Raw genomic sequence first — 27,972 nt, 5'->3', positions numbered from 1 at the left:
GATAGCACAGCTTACAGAATGTTGTGAATTTAGGCAGCCAAAGGATGGTCTGATTAAAGATCAAATAGTCTTAGGCCTACGGGGCCCCTCAGTGAGACCAAGTCTACTGGAAGAGGAGAAGCTTATGCTCAAGAAGGTGGTAGATGTATGTCAAAGTGCAGAGGTTGTAAAATTTCAGCTAGAGCATATGTATGGCTAAACAGACCAGGCGATAAATTAAGCTGAGAGATTTTCCAGGCCAAAAGAGCAGAACAATTGTGGACAAAGGGCAGGATGCAAATACTTCAGACAGCATCATACCAAGGAAAAGAAGGATTGCCCAGTGTGGGAAAAACAGAGTTTTAAGTGCAAGAAGCCAAACCATTTCACACACAAGTGTTTGGCTAGAAAGAAGCAAAACAAGTCTACACAGATGGCCACTGGAGGGAGAACAGCAGACGAGTCTGATGAACCAGTGTACACAATACAACAGTTTGGTTGCATCAAATCTATAGGTGATAGGTAATTTGTGACTGTTACAATGATGATCGCAGAAGGAAAGTATCAAGCAAAAAGAAGTGTCAGACTGACACTGGTGCATCATGCAATATCATGACCTTCACAGACCTGTGCGAAGTAGCTCAGCATGACGATCCAAAAATAAAGCCTTCAAAAGTAAGGTTGAGGCTATGTGAGGCACAATATTCATACCGGGTGGACAAATTGCCTGAGAGCCCACTGTAATGGCAAGAATGATGATCTAGAGTTCCTATTCATAGATGGAATGCAATGACCACTCATCTCAGCTGAAGCAAGTCTAAAGCTTGGACTGATAACCCTGAATGTGCCAACAGAGATTTACAACATGTCGCAGCACACAAAACCATTGACCGCTGAACAGATCCTAGAGGAGTACCAAGATGTTTACAGGGTTTGGGTGTCTACCTGAGAATATCCAGTTACCCTCAAGTCAAGCCTAAAGAACAAGATAGAAGAGCTAGAAAAGAAGGGAGTAATCAAGAAAGTGATAACTCCCACAGGCTGGATTAGCAGTATGGTAGCTGTGAAGCAACCTGGAAAGCTGCAAATATGCTTAGACCCAAAGGATTAAATAAAGTGCTGAAGGGATCACACTACCCCATGCCAACCATCGAAGGAATTTTGCCACAATTTGCTAAGGCAAAGATCTTTACTACCCTAGATGCGAAGGATGGTTACTGGCAAGTGAAAGTGGATGAAAGCAGCAGATTTCTAACTACATTCCGGATGCCATTCAGGAGATACAGATGGTTGCGCATGCCATTTGGCATTTCCGCGGCTCCAGAAGAGTATCAACGTGGACAAAGTGAGGTTGTCACTGATCTTCCCGGATTGAAAGCCATTGTGGATGATCTACTAGTCTATGGACATGGAGGCACAATGGAGGAAGTCATAGCTGACTATGATCAGAATTTAAAACGACTGCTAGAGGGAGCTGACCAGATGAACCTGAAGCTGAACAAGAAAAAACTGAAGATGCCTGAAGTCAAGTATATAGGTCATGTATTGACAGGAAAAGGTCTTCGCCCGGATCCTGACAAGGTAAGAACTGTAGCAGCAACGCAGCAACCAATAGATGTGAAAGCAGTGCAACGATTTGTTGGATTTGTGAACTATTTAGCAAAAGTTTTGCCTAATTTGTCATTGGAGTGTGAGCCATTACGCAAGCTCACTGCCAAGGATGCACAGTGCTATTGGGGAATGGAGCAAAAAGCAATGTTCACTAAAATCAAACAAGTAGTGATGACAACACCAGTGCTAATTATTATGACATCAATGATGAAGTCAGCTTGTAGTGACGCCAGCGAGACAGATCTTGGAATAACCCTAATGCAGCAAGGACAACCAGTCGCATTTGCATCCTTGGCACAAACACAAATGGAATGACCCTACGCTCAGATTGAGAAAGAATGCCTGGCTATTGTTTTTGCTTGTGAGCATTTTCATCAATACCTGCTTGGGAGAGACAAGGTAATAGGGGAGTCTGACCAAAAGTTACTTCAAAATTTTTTTCTCAAACCGCTACTATCTGCTCCAAAACGTATGCAAAGAATGTTACTTCGTTTACAGAGATATCATCTGGACTTGTCATACAAGCAAAGAAAACAGATGTACATTGCAAACAAGCTGTTGAGAGCAGTGCTCCCCATGAAGAAAGTTGAAGATGCTACAACAGAATGTGAAATCTTCCAGATTCAATGTGAAGCAGCAGCTCGACATGATTTGGAAGTCATCAGCCTAGCAGAGACACTGAATCTGACAGACAAGCGCCCTGCACAAATCAAGCAAACTACCCAAGACAATGCAACTCTCCAAGTGCTACAAGAAGTCGTGATTAAAGGATGGCCTGAGAACACCAAGGACATACCTGTGGTCACAAGAGCATAATGGGCATACCAAGATGAATTGACAGCTTAAAATTGCACCTAGTACAAAGGAAATAGAGTCATCATCCCTAAGGAGATGAGTGAAGAGATGCTGAAGTGCACCCATGCAAGCCAGGGTGTAAGCGGTCAACGATCTCGACAATACCTTGAAATCGAGACTGAGAAAGAGAAGAGAAGTGCTGTCCTGGCCAAACATGAGCAATGAAATTAACGACCAGATAGGCCAGTGTGGCTTGTAACAAGTACCAAGTTAAACAAGCTAGAGAGCCATTGATGATGTATGACATCTCAGACAGATAACGGATAAAGCTGGGAGTAGACCTCTTCACTGTAGACTACTATTCTGACTACTGGGTGTTAGGCTAGCTTCAATGACAACAGGAGAAATTGTAGAATATCTGAAAGCACACTTCAGTCATTATGGCATTCCAGACATTGTGATGAGTGACAATGACCCTCAGCTCAGGAGTGAAATATTCAGCCACTTCACAAAGGATTAGGAAATTCAAGACAATACATCATCTTCAAACTACCCCCAGTCGAAAGGAAATGCTGAGGTAGCTGTGAAAATCACTAAAGAACTCATCAATAAATCAATCAAATGTAGCACAAATGTATACAAGGCAATTCTCGATTGGAGAAACAAATTGACCGAAGACTGGAAAGTAGTTCAGTCCAAAGACTAAAGTCATGCTGCACACAAACTACTCCTCCAATAACAAAACAGCTACTGAAACCAGGGCCAGGATTTTACGGCCCCTCCCACTCGGCAGGATGCTACGGTTCCGCCTAACTGGATGGAGATTTAAAGGCTCACCATATCCGCCAGGGGGGAAACGTCACGGTGGGGCCATAAAACCCTGGCCCAGAAGTAATAAAGTCATAGAGTTTTACAGCACAGAAAGAGGCTCTTTGGCCCATCGTGCCATGCCAATCTTCAAGCCCCTATCTACTGTAATCCCATTTTCCAGCACTAGGCTTATAGCCTTGTATGCTATGGCATTTCAAGTGTTCATCTAAATGTTTCTTAAATGTTGTGAGGGTTACGGCCTCTATCACCCTTTCAGGCAGTATGTTCCAGGTTCCCACCACCCTCTGGTGAAAAACTTTTTCTGCAAATCCCCTCTAAACCTCTTGTCCCTTACCTTAAATCTATGCCCCCTGGTTATTGCCCCTCCGCTAAGGAGAAACGTTTCTTCCTATCTACCCTATCCATGCCCCTCATAATTTTGTACACCTCAATCAGGTCCCCACTCAGCCTTCTCTGCTCTAAGGAAAACAACCCTAGCATATCTAGTCTCTCTTCATAGCTGAAAAGCTCCAGCCCAGGCAACATCCTGTTGAACCTCCTCTGCGCCCTCTCCATTGCAATCACATCCTTCCTATAATGTGGCGACCGGAATTGCACACAGTGCTCCAACTGTGGCCTAACTAATGCTTTATACAGTTCCATCAAAACCTCCCTGCTCTTGTATTCAATACCTCGACTAATAAAGACAAGTATCCCATGTGCCTTCTTATTTATCTTATCAACCTGTTCTACCTTAAAGGATCTATGGACATGCACACCAAGGTCCCTCTGAACTTCCTAGGGTCCTACCATTCAATGTGTACTCCCTTGACTTGTCAATCCTCCCAAAATGTAAAACCTCACACTTTTCAGGATTAAATTCCATTTGCCGCTGTTCTGACCAGCCTGTCTATATTGTCCTATAGTCTAAGGCTTTTCTCCTCACTATTTACAACACCACCAATTTTCGTGGCATCTGTGAATTTACTGATCATACCTCCTATACTCATGTCTAGATCATTAATGTATACTACAAACAGCAAGGGCCCAGCACCAAAATCTACGGTATGCCATTGGACACAGGCTTCCAGTCACAAAAACAACCTTCAGTCATCACCATCTGCCTCCTGCCAATAAACCAATTTTGGATCCAGTTTGCCAAATTGCCCTGGATTCCATGGGCTCTTAACTTCTTGACCAGTGTCCCATGCGAGACCTTGAAAAAAGCCTCACTGAAGTCCATGTAGATTACAATCACTGCAGTACCCTCATCTACACACCTAGTCACCTCCTTGAAAAATTCAATCAAATTTGTTAGAAATGAGCTCGCCCGATACCTCCTCCCACTCAGCGCTAATTTGTTCAAGTTTATCACAGTCCCCCTGTATTCACAACCTGGTGCAGCAGAAAGGAGCTGAACTGGTGAAGGGTGACAATAATGAGCGCACCACCTGCTCTGAGGAAGAGACTGAGGTGGAAGTGCATTTAGACCCGGCATACAGTGCCCATGCACTGAGGGGGATAATAACCATGGCCATTGACATGCGTGGAAGAGAATCACGCGACTCCCTCATCTGCACATGATTCGACTGAGAATCCGCGTCACCCAACTGGACAGGAGACAAGCATCTCCCTGCGAATTAAAAACAGAAAATGCTGGAAAAACTCAGCAGGTCTAACAGCATCTGTGGAGAGAAAGACAGAGTTAATGTTTCAAATCCATATGACTCTTCTTCAGAGCTCAAGCCATTGAAGCACTCCTGATGCTGAACCCATGTTCACATGAACACCCTGCAGCTAACTACTTCCTTGGACCCCTCCAGCCAGACCTTCTTCATGAGGCTGTCTGGCCTCCTCCCCGGGTCCACTGGGTACAGAGCTCTCTCCGCTCCCCCACTTCCTATAGGTGCTTCTTCAGCGAAGCATCACTGAAACATGGAACAACCCTTCCTCTGAGTGCAGCCATTTCTCCACAATCTCCTTTCTGCTGCACCCCTTCCTCTGCCTTCTCTGTGTTCAGCCTGCATGAAGGCTCCATACTGACTTTTAAAATGGTGCCGTTAACCTCCCTGCCAGGACTAGGTCTCGCACATCACCCATTATTGACCATTTCCCTGCCACCCAGATGCTAATTGGTTGCATAGTGGAAGATGGTCAGAGAATTCCTGCCCATGTGGTTGCAAAACCCACAAATGAACCCAGCATCAGGACTTCAAGACATTTGGTAAAACCCAGTAAATATGTATTTATCGAATCAAATAAAATTATGGCATTTTGTGCCACAGATTGCATTTGGAAGACATCTGTGCCCATTGCTGTATTAGAGATCTCAGCTTTCTCTTGCAATTAATTTGAGAACATCAAAGTTATAACAAGAGCCATCATTTAAATTTAGGTGTACTTAAATACAAGAGGAAGTGCCTACAAATTGGGATACAAACGTGCTGGAGGGAAAATTGGATAAGGCCCAAAAACTGGCATGGGGGTTGCAATGAACCTGCACCTGTTCATTATGATGCATCCAGCATACAAACTCTGCACTGTCTGCTAATTTAAATGATACCTGTAATAGCGTACAGCCCAAAACTAAATGCATCGCTTGGTGACTGCACATCTCAGCAGGGGGCCCAAGCCAGTACATGGCTAGCACACCTAAAGCTGCCCTGCATTACTTAAAACCAGCTCTGGCTGCAGCACATTCTGGAACTGTTCATCAAAGAGAGTTTGAGCAAGAAGTGCGAAAATGATACAACTGGGCGAAGAGCGAGTTCCAAGATTCTTTGATGCGACACTGGAGGACTTGTTTCAGGAGGTGGACCGGAGAAGCGAGGTCATGCTGGACTAGGAAGACTGCAGGCAGACACTGAGAAGGCAGTGGGAGCAGAAAAACATTGTGGTCAATGGCTGGGATTGAGTCCCTAGGACCGGATGCAGTGCCACAAGTAGCTCAGTGACCTCCAATAAGTGGTCAAAGTAGTGACTGTATCTTCAAATGCCATATCATTATAAAGAACCACTAACCTCACATACCTGCTCTATTCATCCCTGCTTCACTCACCTACCAATATTCTTGATCACCATCGCTCATACTTCACATTCATATCTTCTCCTCAACCTCACAAACATAACACTGCTTCAAACTTCACACTTATATCTCAAAGTCTGCACCCATTTCCAATTATTGAAAGATGACAGCTACGTCACCTAAATACATTGCACCACACTCACTAACACACACATCTCTTTTGAAAGGAAAGATGGTGCAAAATCATAGGCAGCCGCAGCTAACCGGCGAGAGACAGGCTTGGGTGCATGTCCTCATTCCACGGTGCATCTGCCTGCAGAGCAGGGATATCTGAGTTTTGACCCCAAAGAATTAAAAAAGAAAACTTTCTGCTCTTGAGAAATTCCTTCCTATAGGTTTAAAGGATTTTAGAATTGAATCCTAACCGCCAGACATCTGATCTCTAATATAAAAGCAAAATTTTGTGGATGCTGGAAATCTGAAACAAAAACAGAAAATGCTGGAAAAACTCAGCAGGTCTAACAGCATCTGTGGAGAGAAAAAATAAAACAGTTAACGTTTGGAGTCCTTATTTGAAGAAAAGTCATACAGACTCAAAACGTTAACTTTTTTTTCTGTGTTTTTCCAGCATTTTCTGTTTTTGTATCTGACCTCTAATATTGATTAATAGCAGCCTCATTGCTGCATGCAGATTATGTTTTATTTGTTCACTAGAAAACAGTTAAAACTTTGGCGTGAATCTTACGCTTTCTGGCGGGGGAAGGAGTCCGACCCTGAAGTGCGCGGTTCACTGACTCCCATCCCCATCTTTTTAAAGAGCCCGAATAAAGCGCCCACCAGCCAATTAGTGGTCACCCGGCGGGATCCAGTCAACAGCCCACAAGACAGGTAGGAAGAGCACCCAATCAGATCTCCAGGGCAGGATGTGGAGGGACAAAGGGGTTAGGGCATGAACTGGAAGTCAGTTTTGGTCACCCATTTAAAGGGAGCCTGGCATGGCTTGGTAGCAGCTATACAAGAATTAGTGGTCTAATTCTTGTTTGGACCAAGAAGATTTGTAAATTCTTTGAACAATTGGAGCAACAGCAGGTAAGAGCTTGTTTTTAAAATTTGGTGACTATTGTGCCAGCAGTTATTGTTTAGGACACTTGCCAGGGAGGAAAGAACATTTGAACGCACATGTCCCATTGCCCTTATGAATAATAAGTGTATAAGAAAAGACCCAAATTCTACCCATTACCTCTCTTTGTCTCTCCACAGAGGCTGTAATGCCATCATATGGTGCAGAGAATGGAGGGACCAGCCGTTGAGGGCCCAGACTAAGGATCGCCCCACAGTTTGATGATGATTCCCTGTAAGTCCTCCTCCAGGCTGTGAGTAATCGGCAGGAGGTCCTCATGCCTTCTGACAGGAAGAGGAGACCACCCGGCCAGACCAAAACAGACTGGACACAGGTCGCAGAGGTTGTGAGCAGCCTTGGGGTCGTCCACAGGACAGGGCTGCAGTGTTGTGGATTTGAATGAACTGCAACACCTGTTGGTTAGCAAGGATTTTGCTTTGATCATTGGGAATCGTTGGCTACTGACGGAGGACATGTTAGGCACACAGTTGAAAGCATGATTTTTGATGGGTTTAGACTTTTGAGGTTTGCAGACTTGGGAAGGAATGTGTGTCCCAGTGTTGGAGGGGCTGAGGTTTAAACCCTGGTAACCATCTCCCAGTGGTGCCAATGAATGTTTTTTAGGAAGCGTGTCTCTGTGAAGTCACATCAAACCATGATGCTGCCCTTCATTTTCCTTGTTTGTTTCTCCCACAGGTGAAACGTCAGCAGCTGCAGCCACTAGCCCCAAGGGACCAGCAATAACCTCTGAAGTGAAGGAAACCCCAGAGGGTGCAGCGCATCACATCCTTCCTCCACACCAAGCACCATGCGCAGATACACAAACCCCGGTGGGTATGCACGAGACGGCTCCAAGGGATCCACACATTGGATCAGGCAAATCACAGTCACCAGAGCAGTTGTTGGAGACTGAGATAGTTCAAGCCTCTGGCACTCAGAGGATTGTTGGAGACGGCCTCGCTACTGAACCTCAGGCTGATGATGAGCCTCTGGAATCATCTGTCAAGCAGCAGATGTTGGACATACAGCATGAGGTACATGGAGATGTAGCAGAGATTCCAGAGGGGTTGTGTACATCAGCATGGGCAGTGGCCATCTAAACAATGAGCACTATGATTATCCACTCTTCAGAATGCATGGTTCCTCCGACTGTCTTGGAGGGCTAAACCCAACAGCTGACTGATGGGTTTCTGGGTATGCATTCTGACCTGCATTCCATCGTCTTGTATCTGAGCTCTGGTGCCTGGAGCCAAGGCAAGAGGGGACTGAGGTGCCAGGAGTCACAGCCTGGTCCTGGTTCCTCTCAGGAAACCAGGGAGGGCCAAATGGACCAAATGGTGGCAGATGAGCAGGTACTTTTGCTATCAAAAGGCACCTCTCAGGGTGCTTCTGATGGGGGCAACTTCTCCTGTGGCCCTCTACCATTGACACAAATAGGCCAGAATACCACAGTGACAAATGAGCATCCTGCCACCGTGCAGGAAATTCCCACCACGCTGGGGCCCTCATGGCCTCAGGCAGCCAGAGGACACCTTCCAAGGTTATCCCAGGCAAAAGGACATAAGGGTAAGCAGCCTGCCTCCAGCACAGCTGATGGTGAGGGGAAAACACCAGAAAAGATTTAAGAAAACGCCTCATCAGTCACACATGGGTTCACAAGGGTGATTGCTTAGTTTTGTTAGGTCTGAAATTTTAAAATTTATTTTGTTAATAAATAATTGCTCTTTGCATCTGCAGCTCTGACTGCATTAATGTTTCGTGTGTGATGTGCTGGCTTTTATTTGGACTGGCCACATGCGCTTAAGGGAGTTTGTACTCATGTGGGCCCCACTGATCGGCCTCATTTGGTGCATCTACATTGGCACATGTACAGGTGACCCTGGTATTGATGAGTGGGAGATAGCAAAAAAAAGTGAAGGCAGACAAGAAAGTCTCGTAGATTAAATTACAGATTACTAGTTAAACATTCGCATTATTTGCGATTCTCGCATCTCCCTGGCATCCAAATTATCCTGCTTGTGTAGCTGGCTGGTGTGGCTCATCCTCCTCATCATTAGACTCATCCTCAGACTTCTTGGCAGAGGATGGAGCTCATTCCATTAGACCCCCCCCTCTGGCAGGGCTTCCCCTCTCTCTAGAGCCAGGTTGTGCAAGCAGCAGCAGACCACGACCATGTGAGACTTGAGCAGGCGAGTATTGAAGAGCACCACCTGACCTGTCCAAACATATGAAATTTAGAGCTATGACATCCTTTGCCTTTAGACTGTTGTTAGGACGGTGCTTCTGCCTGCCTGCTGTGTAGTCTCCCTTCCACAGGCCTTTGCTCAGCAGCAGGTTCCGCAACTTCCTGGACCACAGGAAGCACCTGTCCTTGGTCAGCTGCCCTCCTCCTTCTCCTCCTCTCACCATCACTGGAGGGGGGATCCTCCTCCAGAATGTACAATGCCCACTGAGACACTGATATCAGGGTCCAGTACTGGGGTGCAGGAAATTCACTTTACACCTTTCTCTAGGTGCCCTTCCCTGACAGTGTCTCCCAGTGAAAGCCCAAAATGATTATTAAAGTAACTTGCGACACAAGCAAACTCTCCCACCTTCTCCAGCAGGCTCTTCTGCTAAAGTCAGCCATAGTCCCGCTTGCAGCATTTTTATCCGTTTGCATTTGCAGCGCCTCCTCATACCTGGCTTAATTCCCTCCGAACCTTTTCCCATGCACCCACGGAAAAATGGTGCGAGCAACATATGAACTCAGCCTGTTAACAAAGTTAGTAGTTCATTAATTAGTGTTTTAAAAAAGGCAGGCAGGCTGCCAAATTCAGCACTCACCTGACTTCTGTATTATCGAAGAACGGCATGATGATGTTGGGTTGGTGAACTGAGGTCATGATGCCAGACTGTGGGCAGCGGTCCCAATTTCCAAATCTAAAATTCACCCTTTTAAATCAATAATATTTTCAAGTCAGCATTCATTTATAATTTGGAATCATGACATCCATCAATTTGATGCCACATTGTAACATTTTGTTAAACATTCAGAGAAAAAAGCCTGTGATAGACACAGAGTAGTGGAACACATGAGGGAAGATTTTCCCCTCATTGGACGGGTGCAGCAAATGGGCCCAGGAGCAGCTGCGCAACAGTCCGCTACCCACGATCGGGTCCCAACCGCGATTTCACACTGGCTGGCCAATTAACGATGAAACACTCAGCGCTGCCTGTTGGGCAGGGTGGGGGGAGGGCCAGCGCAGAAGTCAGCACATGCGGGTGGGTGCACTCAGTGAAAGTTCCCTGAAGGTAAACATGTCTCCTCATGTGACTCTGTTAAAGATGAGATTTAAAAATTAATTAACACCAGAAACTTCATCCAGCCCATGGACAATGTTACCTCAAAAACCCAAAGGCCACTTGGCCTTTTCGCCCACCAGCCATCCGTAAGGTTGGACGGGCAGGGAAAAATTCACTTTAATTAATTTACTAATGGGCTTAACAGCCCTCTTAATGGTCAGCGGGTGCACTGCCAACTCCCGCGCATGCCCGCTGACCAAAATATCGCACAAGTGCGTGATGATGTCAGGATGCTCGCCCAATGTCATCGCGTGCTATTTCACCCTCGTGTGTGTCGGGCATGCGCCTGCACACCGAGCTGAAAACCCAACCCATGTTTTTGTTTGATTTGAAGAAAGAGGAGGAGAATGACTTGATTTTAAGAATCTTGTCCTCCCTTTCATATACTTCTATGGCTTTACCTCATCCCATGTCTGCTCCTCCAATATTGGTTTACTCATTGTTCCCACTGTCTTTGCTTTAGCAGCTGCCCTTGTTGAAGCCATTACACCTCTACACCTGGAATGTTTTCCCATAGCAAGTATGCTTGTCACTGCTGTCTACTTTCCAAAACCTCTTCGAGCTTTCTCCTTGATCCTGTTTTTGCTCTTTCTTCTTTTCTCTATCCTGTTCAGTGCTCATTTTTGTTCATCAGCCTGTAAAGCATTCTGTTATGTCTTTCTGTACATAAGCAGCTCCATGAATATGCTATTTATCCCTATACAATGAAGTAACTAGCTTAACCTGTAAACAGTAAGGGACTAAACAAAATAAAAATAGTCACAGGGCAAGTTATCGTGAATTACTTGCTTATTCAATCACTAATAACAATGATTTTTGCATAGGCTGGAAGCAGGCAGGCTTTTCTCCTTCATGGCATTTATTTTGAGTTTGGAAGATATGAAGAAGAGGGAAACTAATAAAAAAAAGTCATTAACTTAGGAGCTAAATTCAGGATACACCAGAATGTGGCCAGTTCGCCAAAATGAAACAAAACAAGCTATCTAGGAAACAAATGACAAATTGTGTTAAACTGATACAAAAGCATACATGAAGTATGTATGTGCATTTTGGACCATTTGTGTCGTCCAGTTTGATTCAACAAAATTAATGTACTGCCGTGGAATGGTATTAGAAATTTCAATACATATTCTTTGATGTTCTCAGAATAAAGAAGTCAATACAAGTTAAAAATGAAAAAGAAATCAAAATGGAATCCTTCTCTAGTATTAACTTCCATCCAACCAATACATTAACTATTTATCATGTATTGTTTCATCAAATCAAGCCTTTCTTTGTGCATACTGATTGAATTGGGCACCAATGAAGCACTAATGAGTCAGGCTGACACCCCACAATAGCAAAAAAAACCTCACCGAACAAGTCACCCAGTCATTTCCTTACACTCCTCATTCAGTTTTCCATGAAGATTAAAAGGTTCATTACTCCAGCATTATCATTGCTCCATATTAATTGTGGGATCAGGTCGTTACCACCGAAACAGGTACAGTACCTCAAATCCAGCACCCCGGGACTGAGGCCTTGCCAGATTTCGGATATTGCCAGATTTGGATTTGGGCCGTGCAGGCCATGGGCAGCTTGGGTCAAGCCAGGTAGGATGCAGTCAAGGGTCATTTGGAGCATGGGATAGAGCAGCGCATGAAGCGGCGAAACCAGTAACTAGTCTGGAGCCACACTGCGTCAATACAGTACCTAGCCAAATTATCCAAGTAAGTTTTTTTTTTTATTTTACTCACTTAAAATTGATGCATGCAGCATTATAAAAATGTACAGATTTTTGACACTGCCAGTTTCCGGATTTGAGGTACTCTATCTGTAATAGGTTGTGTTAGGTTATAGTTAGACTTTTATGTTCAGTTTTAGACATATTCATTCTTCTGTTCCTTCTGGCTCCATAAGAATGATTTTTTGTATTTCTTTTTAAAAACACCTACCTTTTGGTGGCAATTTCCCAATGACTGCTTAAGAATCCTGAACAGATCAGGTTCCGCTTCTGATCAGATAAATAAAGGATAACTATTTCTACCTGTTGAGGAATTGATAACTATAGGAGATGGTTTAAGATCATCACCAAAAGAACGTAAGGGGAACCCCTTTTCAGAAAGGGTTGTTAGAATGTGGAATGCTGCCATCAGAAACATTGGGGGCAGCAAAATTTATGCTAGATTTTATAAGTGAAGTGAAAAACGATTTGATAAAGAAAAGCTTCGAAGGCCAGGGTGATGGGACTGAATAGATAGCTCTGTCAGAGCGCTAGCACAAAATCTATGAATAATCTTCTGTCTTGTTAAATTCTAAAGTTCTATGATGTTAACCACATGGAGACAGAGAAAGAGAGACAGAAAAAATAACAGGAATTCATAGAGTGGGAGGCAGACAGAAGAGAGAGAAGACAAAGGGAAAAAACAACCTTACATAAAGAGGGGGGCAGAAAGAGGAAGACAGATACAGGTACAACAATAGAAAATGAGTGAGTCACAATGAATTTAGAGAGTGGGAGACATGAAGAGGATCATTATTTGATGAGAAAGCAGGAGATAGGCAAAAATCTATTTCTTTATGTCTTTGAGCAATGCCATGGGAAATCAATTAGTGCATATTTCCAAGTAACAAAAATGCTTCAGATTGGCTAGCTTTCTATTCACGGCAGCAAGGCCAGATAATATTGCCAGTGACTTTTATTGATTTTGAAAACTACTGCAGCAGCCTGGAGAAAGCACTTTGGAGATTCCTCTCTAACTTCATTTTTAGTAATCAAGAAGATTACTGTTGATCAGCCTGAATTTCTTTTGTGAGTAACACACCATTGGCATCTGCTCCTGTACCTAGATAAAATGATTTTATTTACTACCTTGCAGTCTTACTGTTAGGAATGAAGATGATGAACGAGCAAGAAGAATGTCTCAGGAAGCTAGAGGAGGAAGCCTGCCAAACTGTGAAGAAAGGTACATTGTTCTTTAACCAATTTCTTCTCGCACTGAAACCAGTCTTTGTTCTGTGCTCAGTACCATTGAAACATTATGAAGCAAAAATAGGCATATTTTTACACCACACAGCAATTATTTTATGATTGTGACTCTGATACAGAATATTTATGTTGTATCCCTGAAGTTTAACTAAATATGGTGGGTATAGTTTAACTTTCGGTGCTGACAGAAAATGAATGTAGCAGATCAACTGCTTGTTATACAGCCACCAGATATTCGTTTCTATTGGTTCCAAGAAAAAGAAAAAAATCCACCCGGTGCTGCTGTAATTAGAACAGAAAATATTGAAATATACAGCACCTGAAAGAAAAAAAGTAGGTTTTGAGTAGGATCTTTCATCAGAATTTGATTTTTAGCTTTGTGTTTCTTTGCATGTCATTGTGGCTTCTCTATTATGCTGCAATCCTCCTCACTTAACAGCACCAAAGTTACTTAAATATTTTACTGCCATTCTTTTATCAAACAGATAACAATTCAAAGAAACAAGCATGCGTTCCTCAATTTATTTTCCATTTGCTTTCATACCAGCAGTTTACCAATGATCACACAATTTATTATTTTGTTAATTACTCAAACAGCTCAAATTGGTAGCAGTCAAGATTTTGGGTCGAGACAGGAGATTTTAATGGGTGTGTCAAACTGAATAACTCTGTACTGAAAGAATCTGTAGGGAAAACAACATTATGGGTAGATTTTAACTTTCGGTGGTGCAGAATTGGGCTGCTTCCCACACCCCACTCCTGATTTTCCTTTGTCATCTATTTATGTTATCGTTAATAATGAGAATTGATCCCGTTGACTTTAATGAAAAGAAACATGGGGCATATTTATAATGGGAAGCTGATCCACAGCTGTCCATTTTCTGATCCCACTGAAAATTAAATTCGGCCCCTATAGCCCCCAAATGTGGCTAAACTGTATTGGTGGTATAATGAGTGACCAAATACTGAGTATTTTATGTCACATTTTATATGCATGTATTTCATTAGCGAGGTAAAGGTTTAAGTGTTGATTCTATCTTTTGCTGGAAGTCAAAAATAGCCATTAGTGGATCATAGCAAAAATTTTCCTGAGTATATACCTTGCCTTGTTTTCCTTTCCAATGTGAAAAATCAGCTGTAGATCATAATGAATGGCAGATCCATGACCATTCATTTCCTGCTGCTAATGGAAGGTAAAATCAACTCACAATTGTGCTTATTTGGTTTGAAAAATGGCTAATACTAATGGGCAAAAGTTGCCAATAACACAGGATATAAAATATTATTTTAAATTATGAGTAAAATATTATTGTGGTGAAATCTCGTGTAAAGTACCTGGTGGTAGAACTTTTAAACTCAGTCAAAACTACTGATTTATTTACTATAGACTAACCAATTTACTCTGAGAAAATGTATTTACTCTTTACTAACTTCCTCAATAAAACTTGTATTCAGATACACAAGTTTAGATAATTGATGTCCTGGGGAAACTGCTGTTTCCAAGATATCACTGAATAACCAATATAAATAAGGCATTAGATTAATGGGCTACCGTATTCAGGAAATTGAAGTTTTGGAAAAAAAAATGAGTGAAGTATAGTAATCTACATTATTTTATATTATTGATTTAGATCCAAGAGAGGTAAAGAGAATGATTCAATTATCCTTTGCATTGCAAGTATCTTCAAGCCCCATATGCAATAGGATTCTACCCCTAAGAGTATAATTAGTTTTACTGAAGTTAATTAACTTCCTCCTTAACCATGTCTGATGAATAGGCTTGTGGGAAAGTCAACATGCAGTAGTGTATAAATGTAGAGATGGTTTTCTTTTTCTTTCACTTTCCACTTCTGAAAGTATTCTGTGGGATTAGTAAGAAATCTGTGGAAATCTATGTCCTGACTTGGATTGTTCTAAATCAGCTATCCAGACTCATGCTTTTTGCAAATTCATAAATTCACACATTGATTTTGCTTGGTTTGTATTTAATCACAAAGCAGCTTCTGGAAGTATGAAAAATTGGATATTGTTCATTACAAATTTTAGTGTTTCCACTTTATTAAACATAAAACAGCAGGTTAGTTTCTTCAAAAATGTAGAATTTTGAAGTAATGCAGTGTGTAATTGTGACTTTCAATAGCCCAGTTTGCAAAAGGTTACTTTTCGAGTCTTAAGAAAATATTTAATTTCTGTCACAGTGATTCATAATTGACTTAAATAACACATTGTTAAAGGAAGCATTTTGATGTTAATGAATGGAGATTTAGAAGGATAAGTTAGCAAAAGGGAACATGTCACAAGTGATAAAAATTAAGTGGGTTAGAAGGATCACTACTTTGGGTAATGTAAACTCAAAATTCTATTATCAGCCACCATGTACTGAAAACAAATATATAATTTTTACTCAATTTAATTTGGCCTGTATTAGGCAGAGAGTTCAATTTCATATTATGCAAGTCAGTTTCACTCTATTTAGGATGTTTGGCCATCCTAAGGAAGGATTTAAGGAAAAGAGAGAGGTTGGGACTATTGCAACTGAAAAAGCAGGTAACTATTACACCTAAAAGTGAATTATTGTGTTTTTGGAAATTAAAGGCTTCTGGACATACCAGATCAGTTAATCTTCTGCATATGTCCACTTTCTTTAAGAAATTTTTCATCTGTTTTACCTCTCTTAAGCAAAGGAGGCATTTTAGTATTGTGATTTTCCACGTGGAATTTCACCTTTGACAGTAACAAAATGCCTCACCAAGTAATTGCACAAAGAAACTTTAAAAAATATATATCTTTTGACACCTCAGACACAAAGCCTTTGATAATGGGAAAAAAATTATGGTATTAATCCAACTAGCTTCAGAAACACAAGATCACACCGAATGTTAGATCTGTTTCAAAGCTACTGGCAGAGTGAATTGTGGGTTCACAGTGCATGATTTTCTATCCCAAAATTGATGGATTAATAAATTACAGGCCCCGGACAGGATTTACAACAATGCACTCACTACGAGCACAGTCCACCCTTTGGAGCATGGGATGCTAGGTTCAGCCTTATTTTTCAGATCCTGATCATGGAAAGTATGGTATAGGCATAGTTTGTTTGCAGAATTAATGAATGAAGATAAATTATTTATCTTAGTGGTTTTCTTCATTCTTTAAATATAGTTCACCCATTACAAATACATTAGAACAGGTTCACCACACTCTTGAGAGCAACAGTGGAATCATCATTCCATGCCAATTTTAAAATCTTAAGGAACAAAAACAAAAATACCTGGAAAAACTCAGCAGGTTACGCTGAGTTTTTCCAGGTATTTTTGTTTTTGTTTTGGATTTCCAGCATCCGCAGTTTTTTGCTTTTATTTAAATCTTAAGGGGTGACTGTCAAACTTTGTGCTTCCAAAATGGTGCTTCACCCAGGGGAACACATATCCTTTGCATCTCCTGCACTTGCATGGCAAGGTGCTCTGGGAAGGAGAGGGGTTGTTGAGGGTGATTGAGGAGTGGACCAGGGTGGTATTGAGGGAATGGTCCCTTGAATCTTCTGAAAGGGGACGTCAGGGGAAGATGTGTTCGGTGATGGTGTCACCGCTGCAGGTGGCAGAGATGGCTGAGGATGAACCATTGAATTCAAAGCCTTGTGGAAGGTGACGACAAGGATTCTATCATGGTTCTGGGACAGAGTGGAAGAGCAAGAGTAGAAGTCTGGTAAATGGAACAGACAAGGTCAAACATGGTGGAGGGAATGCATGATTGAGGAAAAAGGAAGGTACGTCAGAAGTACTGGTATGGAAGATTGCATCATGAGAATAGACGCAACGAAGATGGAGAAAGTGGGAGAGTGGAATGAAGTGTTTACAGGAAGCAACTTTAGTTAAGGTAGTTATGGGAGACTTTGAGCTTATAACAAATATTTGTTGATTGCATATCCCCAGAAATGGAGACAGAAGAATTGAAGGAAGGGAAGAGTCAGAGCTGGGCCATGTGAAGCAGAGAGGAAGGTGGAAATTGGAAGCAAAGTTGATTAAGTTTGCTAATTCAGGGCAAGATCAGGAAACGGCACCGATATAGTCATCAATGTACTGGAAAAAGAATTGATAGAGGACCTGAGTAGTACTGGCTTAAGCAATGTTTCACATATCTCACAAAAAGGATATATGACAGTCCCCTACACAGGTCAAGTATCCTTTATTCAAAACCCTTGGGGCCATTTGTGTTTCAGTTTTAGGATATTTTCAGTTTTCAATCTATTGTATATATGGTAGGCCTAGACCTACTTACATTACAATACATTAAGCCTAGGTTAGCTGTAGTCTACAAATACTAGGTTGTTTCTCCAATTGCCAACTCTCACCCACCCTACTTCTTATCTGTTAGCAGTTATTGCGCCTGTAATATAATATTACATTGCTTCATTAACATACAAATTACTGCATAGCCATTCAAAAAAAGTTCAGTTTTTGGATGTGTTCAGTTTTCAGGTGTATGGATAAAGGATATTCGACCTGTAATACCTTACACAGGGCAATAAGGAGAGATGACAATATCCTAAAATACTCTGACAGATAGGACCCATGTGGTTACCAAGAGCAAAAAACGCCTTTAATTTGTACAGAATTGAAGGAGAAGGTGAGGACAAGTTAAGTCAGGCTAAGGAGGCTGGTGGCAGATGGGGACTAACTGGGGCTCCTTTCACTGAAGAAGCAGAATGTCCTCAGACTGTTCTGGTGAGGGATGGAGGTGTACAAGGATTGGATGTTCATGGTGAAGATAAACATAAGCACAAAAGAAATAGGAACAGGAGTAGACCATTCGGCCCCTCGAGCCTGCTCCACCATTCAATAAGATCAGGGCTGATCTTGTGTTTCAATTTCTTGATAACCTTTGATTCCCTTGCCTAACAAGAATATACCTACCTCTGCCTTAAAAATATTCAATGACCCTGCCACTACAATCTTCTGAGACAGAGGGCAGGATTTTTAGCTGGTTGGGTGGGCACACGACCGACCTGACCAAGCGTGAAATGACACACGATAATGTCGGCCAAGTGTTCTGACGTCAACACGCAGTCATGCGATAGTTCGGTCAGCGGGCGCATGCCAGAACCAGCAGCACACCCACTGACAATTAAAAGGCCTATTAAGGCCATTAAGTTATCATTGGGCTGAATTTTTCATTGCCCATTCAACCTAACAGTTGACAAGCAGCCTTTGCATTTTTTTGGAAACCTGATCCACGGGCGGGATGAGGTTTCCAAGATAAAATACATATGAAATAAAAACTTTAATTTTTAATTAAAAACATGTCCCTGCTCATGTAACAGAATCACATAGGAAGACATGTTTCATTATTTTTTTGTGCTGTTGAATAATTTTTTCAATATATTCTTCATCTCCCTGAAGCAGCTCCATGCCTCAGGGAGATTATTCAGTGCTCTTTCACACGCATGTGCGAATTGCACGCTAGGCCTGCTCACCTTCCTCCTCCCGCCCACACAGACAATGTTCAGCACTGCCACTCAGGTATCACACTGGGCAGGCCTAAATTGGCCTGCCCCCATAAGATCATGGAGCGCTGCTGATCACGGTGGCGTGCGGCTTCCCCACTGCCCCCGCCGATCCTGCAATCCAAGGGCAAAATTCTGCACAGAGAGTTCCAAAGTCGCACAACCCTCTGAGAGAAAAAAATTCTCTGCATCTCTGTCCTAAAAGGGCGACCCCTAATTTTAAAACAGTGCCACCTGGTTCTGGACTCACCCACAAGAGGAAACATCCTTTCGACATCCACCTTGTCAAGGCCATTCAGGATCTTTTATACTTCAATCAAATCACCCTTCACTCTTCTAAACTCCAGTGGAAACAAGCTCAGTCTGTTCAACTTTTTCCTCTTAAGACAACCCACTCATTCCAGATATCATTCTAATAAACGTCCTTTGAACCGCCTCCAATGCGTTTACATTCTTCCTTAAATAAGGAGCTCAAAACTGCACACAGTATTCGAGGTGCGGTCTCACCAATGCCCTGTATAAATAAAGCATGACATTCTTACTTTTACGTTCAATCCCTCTTGCAATAAAGGATAGCATTCCATTATCCTTCTTAATTTCTTGCTGTACCTGCATACTAACTTTTTGTGACTCGTGTACTAGATCCCTTTGCACCTCAGAATTATGCAGCCGTTATCCATTTAAGTAATACCCTGCTTTTTTGTTATTACTGCCAAAGTGAACAACTTCACATTTTCCCACATTAAACTCCATTTGCCAGATCTTTGTCCACTCACTCAAGTTATCTATATCCATCTGCAACCACCTCATGTCCTCTTCAAAACATACGTTCCTACCTATCTTTGTATCATCTGCAAATTTAGCTACCATGTCTTCACTCCCCTCATCTACGTCATTGATGTAAATCGTAAAAAGTTGAGGCCCCAGTATAGACCCCTGAGAAACGCCACTCATCACATCCTGCCAATCAGAAAAAGATCCATTGATGTATACTCTCTGCTTTCTGCCAGCCAGCCAATCTTCTATTCTGGCTAATCTTCTTGCTATGTTAGCCACTAAACCATGCACTTTTATTTTCCATAATAATCTTTGATGTGGCACCTTATCAAATGCCTTCTGGAAATCCAAGTACAGTACGTCTACATGCTCTCCTTTATCTACTGTGCATGTTAGTCCTTCAAAAAACTCCAATAAATTGGTTAAACATGATTTTCCTTTCACAAACCATGCTGACTCTTCCCAATTGCCTTGAGCTCTTCTAAGTGCTTAGCTATAACTCCCTTAATGATTGGTTCTAATAACTTCCCCATGACAGATATCAAGCTAACTGGCCTATAGTTTCCTGTTTTCTGCCTCCCTCCCTTCTTGAATAGAGGGGTTATATTTGCTACTTTCCAATCTGATGGAACCTTTCCAGAATCTAGCGAATTTTGGAAAATTAACACCAGCACATTGACTACCTCATTAGCCACCTCTTTTAAGACCCTCAGATGTAATCCATCAGGACCCGGAGACTTGCCAGCCCGCAGCTCCATTAACTTGCTCAGTACCGTTTCCCTAGTGATTTCAACTTCACCATGTTCCTTTCTCCTGTTCACCTCTTGATTTGCAGCCAGTACTAGAATGTTTTTGTATCCTCTATAGTGAACACAGAAGTGAAATAGTTGTTCATTTCTTCTGTCATTTCCTTATTGTCTGCTATTAACTCCCACTGTCAGTCTCTAGAGGACCAACACTCACTTTACTTACTTTTTTCCTTTTTACATGAGACAGTTAGGGCCAGGAAATTGGAAGTTGTTAAAGTGATGGAGGGCATAGGAAGAGTCACAGATGTAGGTGAGAAGAGACTGGACAAGGGAAGATAAAGCAAAGTCAGGATAGGAATAAATCAGTTCATTGGGGCAGGAACAGACTGAAACAATAGGTCTGCAAGGGCAGTCCTGCTTTTGGATCTTAGGAAGGAGGTAGAAGCGGGTTGTTTGAGTTGAAGGGCTATAAGGTTGGAGGCTGTGGAGGGAAGGTCTCCAGAGGAGATTAGGTCATCCTGGAGACGATGGTTTGATGTTCAGTGGTGGGGCGATAGTGCAGGGGGTGGTGGGAGGAAATCTTGGAAAGTTGGCAGTCTGCAAGGTAGAGGTCAGTTCACCAGACAACATCAGCAGCATCCATGACAGGAAATTTGATGACAATGTTAGGGTTGGGCCTGAGAGAATGGAGTGCAGCCAGTTCAGAATGTGACAGGTCAGAGTGATTGAGGGGAGCAGAGAAATTGAGAAGGTCAATGTCATGCAGCAGTTCTCAAGAGATCGAGCGAAAGTAAGAGGACAGAGGGAGGAGTCCAGGTGGAGGGAGAATACTAGAGACAGGTGAAATGGTCCACTGTCTGGGGTGAAGACTCCTGGTTAAGGGAGTAGGTGTGAAGGTGGAGACAGTAGAGGAAGAGCTCAGTGTTGTTGCCAAACTCAGAAGTCATTGAGGTGGGGTGTAAGGGGATGAGGGTGAGGCCTCTGTTAAGAACAGATCGTTCAGGATCAGAGAGGAACAGATTGGAGGGTATCGTGAATTAACGACAAGAGATGAGATTAGAAGAAGGGATGGGGTCAGAGAGAAGTGAAAGGGAAGAAGGATCCAGAAGAGTGTTGAATTCCATGAGTTATTGATAATTGCAATCCTTCAAATCTGAGAGGAAGAAAAAAACGTTTTTGTTAAAGTGCCAGATGAAGTGAAGGCCAGACAACCTTATTGCAGGTATGTTACATTTTTGGAACTTTTTATATTGCAAAGTTTCAGGAAGTACTCTGCAGTATTTTTACAGGTGTGATGAGTTTGCCAGGGAGCATGGTCACATCTTTTTTTTTAAATTCATTAATGGAATGTGAGTGTTGCTGGCAAGGCCAACATTTGATGCCCGTATCTAATTGCCCTTGAGGAGGTGGTGTTGAGCTGCTTCCTTGAACTGCTGCAGTCCATATGGTGTAGGTACACTCACAGAGCTGTTTGAGAGGGAGTTCCAGAAATTTGGCCCAGCAGCAGTGAAGGAACAGCGATATAATTCGAACTCAGATGGCATGTGGCTTGGAGAGGAGTTTGCAGTGGCAGTGTTCCCATGCGACTCCTGTCTTTGTTCCTCTGAGTGGTAGTGGTCACAGGGTGGTAGTGGTGGGGATATATTCAGAGGAGCCGTATGCACCCAAAGGCTGCAACAGGTATGTGATAATGTATCTAGGCCTGCAGCACAGTAGGGAGCTGGAGCAGAGGCTGTGGGGAGGGCAAGCTCTGTGCCATGCCTTCTGCCAAGTTAGAGCTGGACTCCTCCATGCTCCTCCGCAGTGGCAGGAAGCTATTTGGCAGACCAGCCAATGCACCCAGCATCTCAATGTGCATGCACATAGTGTTCTCCTGTATGCCAAACCATGAATGTCCTCATCTGAGTCCTCTGTGGCTGGACTTATTTGCAACCTCTGTAAAGTCTGGCATATGAATCAGCCTTTACCCCTAGCCTGGCTGTAGGCCACTCATGGCCAGATGATTCAATATGTGCTGATCCCAATTCTATGCGAACTTTCAAGCCATGTGCAGTGCCAGTATTGAAGATTGTGTCTGCAAGTGTCAGATCAAGTGACAGGGCCTCTTCATTAGTGCTCTTGCTCTCTTACAGCTCCTGTGGCTGGGCATGTGACAGTTCTTGGATGTCTGAAAGCAGGAAATCAGAAGGGGAAGATTGTGGTGAGGGAAGTGGGGGGACGAAGGAAACAAGAGGTCCATGGTCTCACCATTAGCAGCTTGCTCATCATGTCAGAGGGCAGGATGAGGTGAGCTGGGAGTAGAGAAGGGGCATATGGCAGGAGGACCATATCTCAATCTTCTCAGTGATGTCGGATGCCATTAACTCCATCACAGCCGGCCCCATGATGCTGAGAGCCATCTCCTTCATATGGCTCAAGAGATGCAGGCCTCTTTGTTCCATCCAGTTTTGCCTGCTCCCTTCCATTATGTGTCATCCTGCAATTCAAGAGCGAGAAGGCAGAATGTCAGTGATTGTGTAGCATTGTGTTTGGCTGATGGACTTGTCCTAGCTGAAGGCAATGTGGGATGGGTGCGAGGAAGGCAGCATTGGGAGGTGTTTGAGAGGGAGGTGGAGTATCTGCATGTTAAGCATGCATCCTTAATGACAGGAGTGCAGCTGGGTGAGTGATGGGAGTGTGGTACATTGGGCAGCATGAGAGGCTGGTGTTATGGTGCTATGAGAAGTCATTTGAAAACTTACAACGTTAACCGCATGCTTGAGGTCATTAGACTTCTTGCAGCATTGCTGCCAGGTCCTGAGGTACAAACTCTGGAACCTTCTGGCCACTGCACCCACTCCCTTCTGAGGGTGGTTCTAGAGGGTCTCCTAGCCCCTCCTCAAATCCTTGACATCTTGTCCTGCCCACGTGCACCACTAATGCCTCCATTACTATGGATCCCTCTATCTGTCCTCTGTTCACTTTGAAAGAGGTATTGGGATGTTTCTTTATTGGCGATGCATACCCACCTGGTCCACTGGAAAGGAGGTCTTATTCTAGGAGGTTGCTGATGTAAGCAATGATGTGCCATGAAAGCCTGAGCCTCCTGAGACACTGCTGCTCGCAGATATCATTAGAGTTGATCCTCTGCCCATAGACCTTGTATGGGGGCAGCCTGACCTTCCTCCAACTGGATCTCTGAGATGAATTTTACATATCCCCGCTTCCCAAGCATAAATGTCAGGATGAATCCAGCTCTACTTAGCCAGCCTGCACCATTTAATGGCTTAATTGGCTTGGGGCAGGACTTAAGCTCCCAGCGGGGAGGAAGTTCTGCTTCTGGGAGCTGCTGGCTTTTTAAAAGGCCAGCAGCTCTCCTGCCCCAGCAGTGCCTCCAGGAGCAGTGGCCATTGTTGAGACTGCAGGCAAGTTGTAATGGAGCGCAAATGAAGGTACGTCTGGGTCTCACTGCGATCAGGGTGGACATTTGCAGGGAGGAGGGGAAATGCAGGTGGGGCAGGAATACATTAGTGGGGGATCCCTAATGGGCCCAATTGGCCCAAGAAAGAAGAACCATGCCCCCCCCAACCCCCATCTCCTTTGGACCTTTGGTTCCAACTTCCCCCCCATCCCAGGTGAAATCTTGGCAGTGACACAGGAGGTCCATAAGTGGCCATTAATTGACTAATTAAGGGCCTCAACAGGTCCATGGGCAAATGACCTGCCAGACACCTCCACCGCTGCTGGTAAAATTGCAGAGGGGACAGTTAAGTGCCAGGAATGGCGCCACTGGCATGGCACCCACTTTTACAGCCCCACCCCCCAACCCCTGCCATTTCACATCTTGCCATAGTGGGATTTGGAACTCACAGCCTTTGGGTTGCCAGTTCTACATTCATAGTAAGATATGTTATCAGAAGGTGAGATGAATTTCCCTTACATTGCCTGTCCTGCCACGGGAGAGTACGCGTGGATTGTGGACCTTATACTTGGCAGAAGTTTTCGTCCCACAGGCGGGCGCATGGGAGTGAAATAGTGAGCAATGACGTTGGACGAGGGTCCCGACGGCATCGCACACTCTCACAATCTTTCAGTTGGCGAGCGGGCACAAGGGGCAGCAGTCCACCCACCGACAATTAAGAGTCCTATTAAGGCCCTTAAACAATTAATTAATTTGTATTTTTTGCTGCCCACTCAACCGTTCAGTTGGCGGACGGGCGAATAGGTCAGGCGGCCTTTGCATTTTTTACAAAACCTGATCCACGGGTGGGATGAGGTTTCCAACGGTTACTAAAAAAAAACAATAAAAAATTTTTAACATTATTTTTTACATGTCCCTGTTTATGTCACTAAGTCACATGTGGGGACATGTTCATATCATTTGTGAAATGTTTATTTTTGTATTTAAAATTTCTCAGCTCCCTGAAGCAGCTCTGTGCTTTCAGGGAGCTTTCAGTGTGTGCTCCCCCGCACATGCACAGACTGCAGCGCTCGCGTTCCTCCCGCCCCCACCCCAGCAAGTTAATTGGCCAGCCAGCGTGAAATTGTGGCCGGAGCCCAATTGCAGGTGGCGATCCCTCTCGCGGCCAGGCCCCGGCCCACCCAGCACGCCCGACCTACGAGGGGAAATTCCTGCCAACTGTGTTCATTAGTCATTAACTTCCATTGGTCTCTCCTTACCTTCATTCTTGCCCTCTGTCTCTTCATTACACAAAGGCCTTTGACTTGTGCCTGGCTTCCTCTGGGAGTACTTGCACATATCCACCAGCAAATTGAGGGCTTTTGTGTCTGAGTCAAATACTTCAGATATTGTGTGAAACACAATAGCAAATGTCATTTGCAAAAGTTCCCTTGAACTTGCTAACACCTTTAAGTAGCTGTGAAGATGCATGCTATTCACTACCTCCAACAGGTGAGCGTTTAGTCTGAGGCATTTTCAATGTCTGAAACTCACTCGTATTATTCACTTATGCATTGGTTCATAAGTTACAACAAGATCAGCATTCATCACATCAGCAGAAAAAAATTCCTCTTTTCCCCATTTCTGGTGGGGATAGTGCCTTCACTAAATATTCAAGCTGATGTTTGTCCAGTTTGGAAGCTACAGCTAAAAGTGTGGCATTGCCATTTACAATCGTACAATTTTGCTGATTTGCTAGTAGAAAGATGGAACTTTAGTTTATTTATACCTTTCACAAAACAAATTTAAAACCACTTCGAAAAATAGATCCTCATTACCTTCTTCTTATTCCTAGAAATACAAATAAAGAAAAACTGACTCATTGGAATTTAAGAAATAGAAGCAGGAGTAGGTCATAACCCTCCTCAAGCCTACTTGGCCGTTTAATAAGACCATGGCTGATCCTCAACCTCAATTCCACTTTCCTGCCAGATCCCCACGTCCCTCCACTCTTTGAGGCCAGGATTTTCTGGTCCCATCATGGCAGGACCCACCGCGGGAGATTCGGTGGCCCAGTCAAAAGTCCATTGACTTTTGGTGGGACTTGACGATCCCAGCCATGGATGGGGCAGGAAAATCCCACCCTCAGAGCCCAAAAAAAGGTCTATTTCAGCCTTGAATCTATTCAATGACTGAGCATCCACAGGCCTCTGCTGTAGAGAGTTCCAAAGATTCACAACCCTTTTGAGCGAAGTAATTTCTCCTCATCTCAGTCCAAAATGGCCAGCCCCTTATCCTGAGTCCATGCCCTCTAATTCTTGAGTCTTCAGCCAAAGGAAACAACCTCTCAGGATCTACCCTGTCAAACCTGTCAGAATCTCATAGGTTTCAATGAGATCAACTCTCATTCTTCTAAGTTCCAGAGAGTATATAGGCCATTCTATTCAATTTCTCCTACTGAACAACTCTCTCATTCCAGGAATTAATCTAGTGAAACTTCAACACACCCTCTCTAAGGCAAGTATACCCTTTCTTAGGTACTGAGCCCAAAGCTGTACACAGTACTCCAGGTGTCACCTCACCAAAGCCAATTTCCGATGCAGTGCTAGATTTTACTTTAAATCCTCATTACTTTAAGCTTTAGCAACAGCCTTTTGTGCAGTACTTTATTAAAAGGCATTTTGAAAATCTAGGTAGGACATGTTGTACTGGAGATATCCATCCATCAAAAGAAAAATCAAAGAGATTAGATCTTCACCCTTCTTAAATTCATCTTGGCTGTTATTTACCAGGTTTTTAACATACAGGAAATACTTAAATTTACTTTCATAATCAATTCTGTTATTTTCCTGGATACTGATGTGAGGCTGGTTGGTTTGATTTTTGTGTATTTTTTATTTATCCTTTTTGAAAATGTTTTGTATTTTATGCTGTTTCCAGTACTTTGTGGCATTCACAACATTCATAATTATCATTATGACCTGGTAACTGGGATTTTATGCTTCTGTAGTTAACACCCAAGACCTTCCAACCTTACATTTTAATGCAGGCTAGCAAGCACAGAAATGTAAATCTCAGTTTATAGAACTCATCCTTTTTGACTCATAGTTGCCTAGGATAAATACTGGGAATTTAGTTTTGCAAATCCTTGTTAGCCTGTCTAGGACCTCCATTTCATTGACATTGAAGGGATTAATTCTCTTTGGATTATCAGTAATTGTGGAGGACATGTTGCTCTTGTATTCCCTACTGAATATTTGGAGAAGGTAAGCACTTAAGGGATCATTTGCCATATATTAATTTTAATTCTAATTTTAATTAGAAAACCTCTCCTCTCATACTCAAAGGACCAAAGTATCGCAATTTAGATTCAATTGACTGATCTGGTATCTCCAAAAACGTGTAGCTATATAATGCCCTATTGGAATTTTTTTTATTCATTCATGGGATGTGGGCATCAGTGGCTAGACCAGCATTTATTACCCATCCCTAATTGCCCTTGTTCAGAGGGCATTTAAGAGTCAACCACATGGCTGTGGTTCTGGAGTTACCTTTAGACCAGACCAGGTATGGACAGCAGATTTCCTTCCCTAAAGGACATTAGTTTTTGAGGTTTTTGCGACAATCGGCAATGGTTTTGTGGTCATCATCAGACTTTTAATTCCAGATTTTTATTGAATTCAAATTTCACTATCTGCCGTGGTGGGATTCAAATCCAGGTCCCCAGAGCATTAACCTGGGCCTCTGGAATAATAGTCCAGTGACAATACAACTATACCATCACCTCCCCAGTGGAGTATTGTGTTCAGTTTTAGCACTGCAATTTAGGAAGAATATATTGACCTTGAAAGGAGTGGAGTGTAGATTTACGAGAATTAAATAACAAAAATTACATAACAAGGAGAGATTAC

General features: G+C 43.1%; 1 protein-coding gene across 1 annotated transcript in view; it reads left to right on the top strand.

The window, feature by feature from the left end:
- LOC121278817 (regulator of G-protein signaling 20-like) overlaps positions 1-27,972 on the top strand; it is an 81,882-nt gene that overhangs the window by 18,199 nt on the left and 35,711 nt on the right. The window contains exon 2 of the mRNA XM_041189271.1: positions 13,544-13,630. Coding sequence (XP_041045205.1) covers positions 13,544-13,630 — 87 coding nt within the window. The remainder of the gene's footprint in view (positions 1-13,543; positions 13,631-27,972) is intronic.

This window comes from Carcharodon carcharias, chromosome 6 (genome assembly GCF_017639515.1).
Source record: "Carcharodon carcharias isolate sCarCar2 chromosome 6, sCarCar2.pri, whole genome shotgun sequence".
NCBI lineage: Eukaryota > Metazoa > Chordata > Chondrichthyes > Lamniformes > Lamnidae > Carcharodon > Carcharodon carcharias.
The sequence above is the reverse complement of the archived record's forward strand: the minus strand, read 5'-3'. Positions and strand labels throughout refer to the sequence as shown.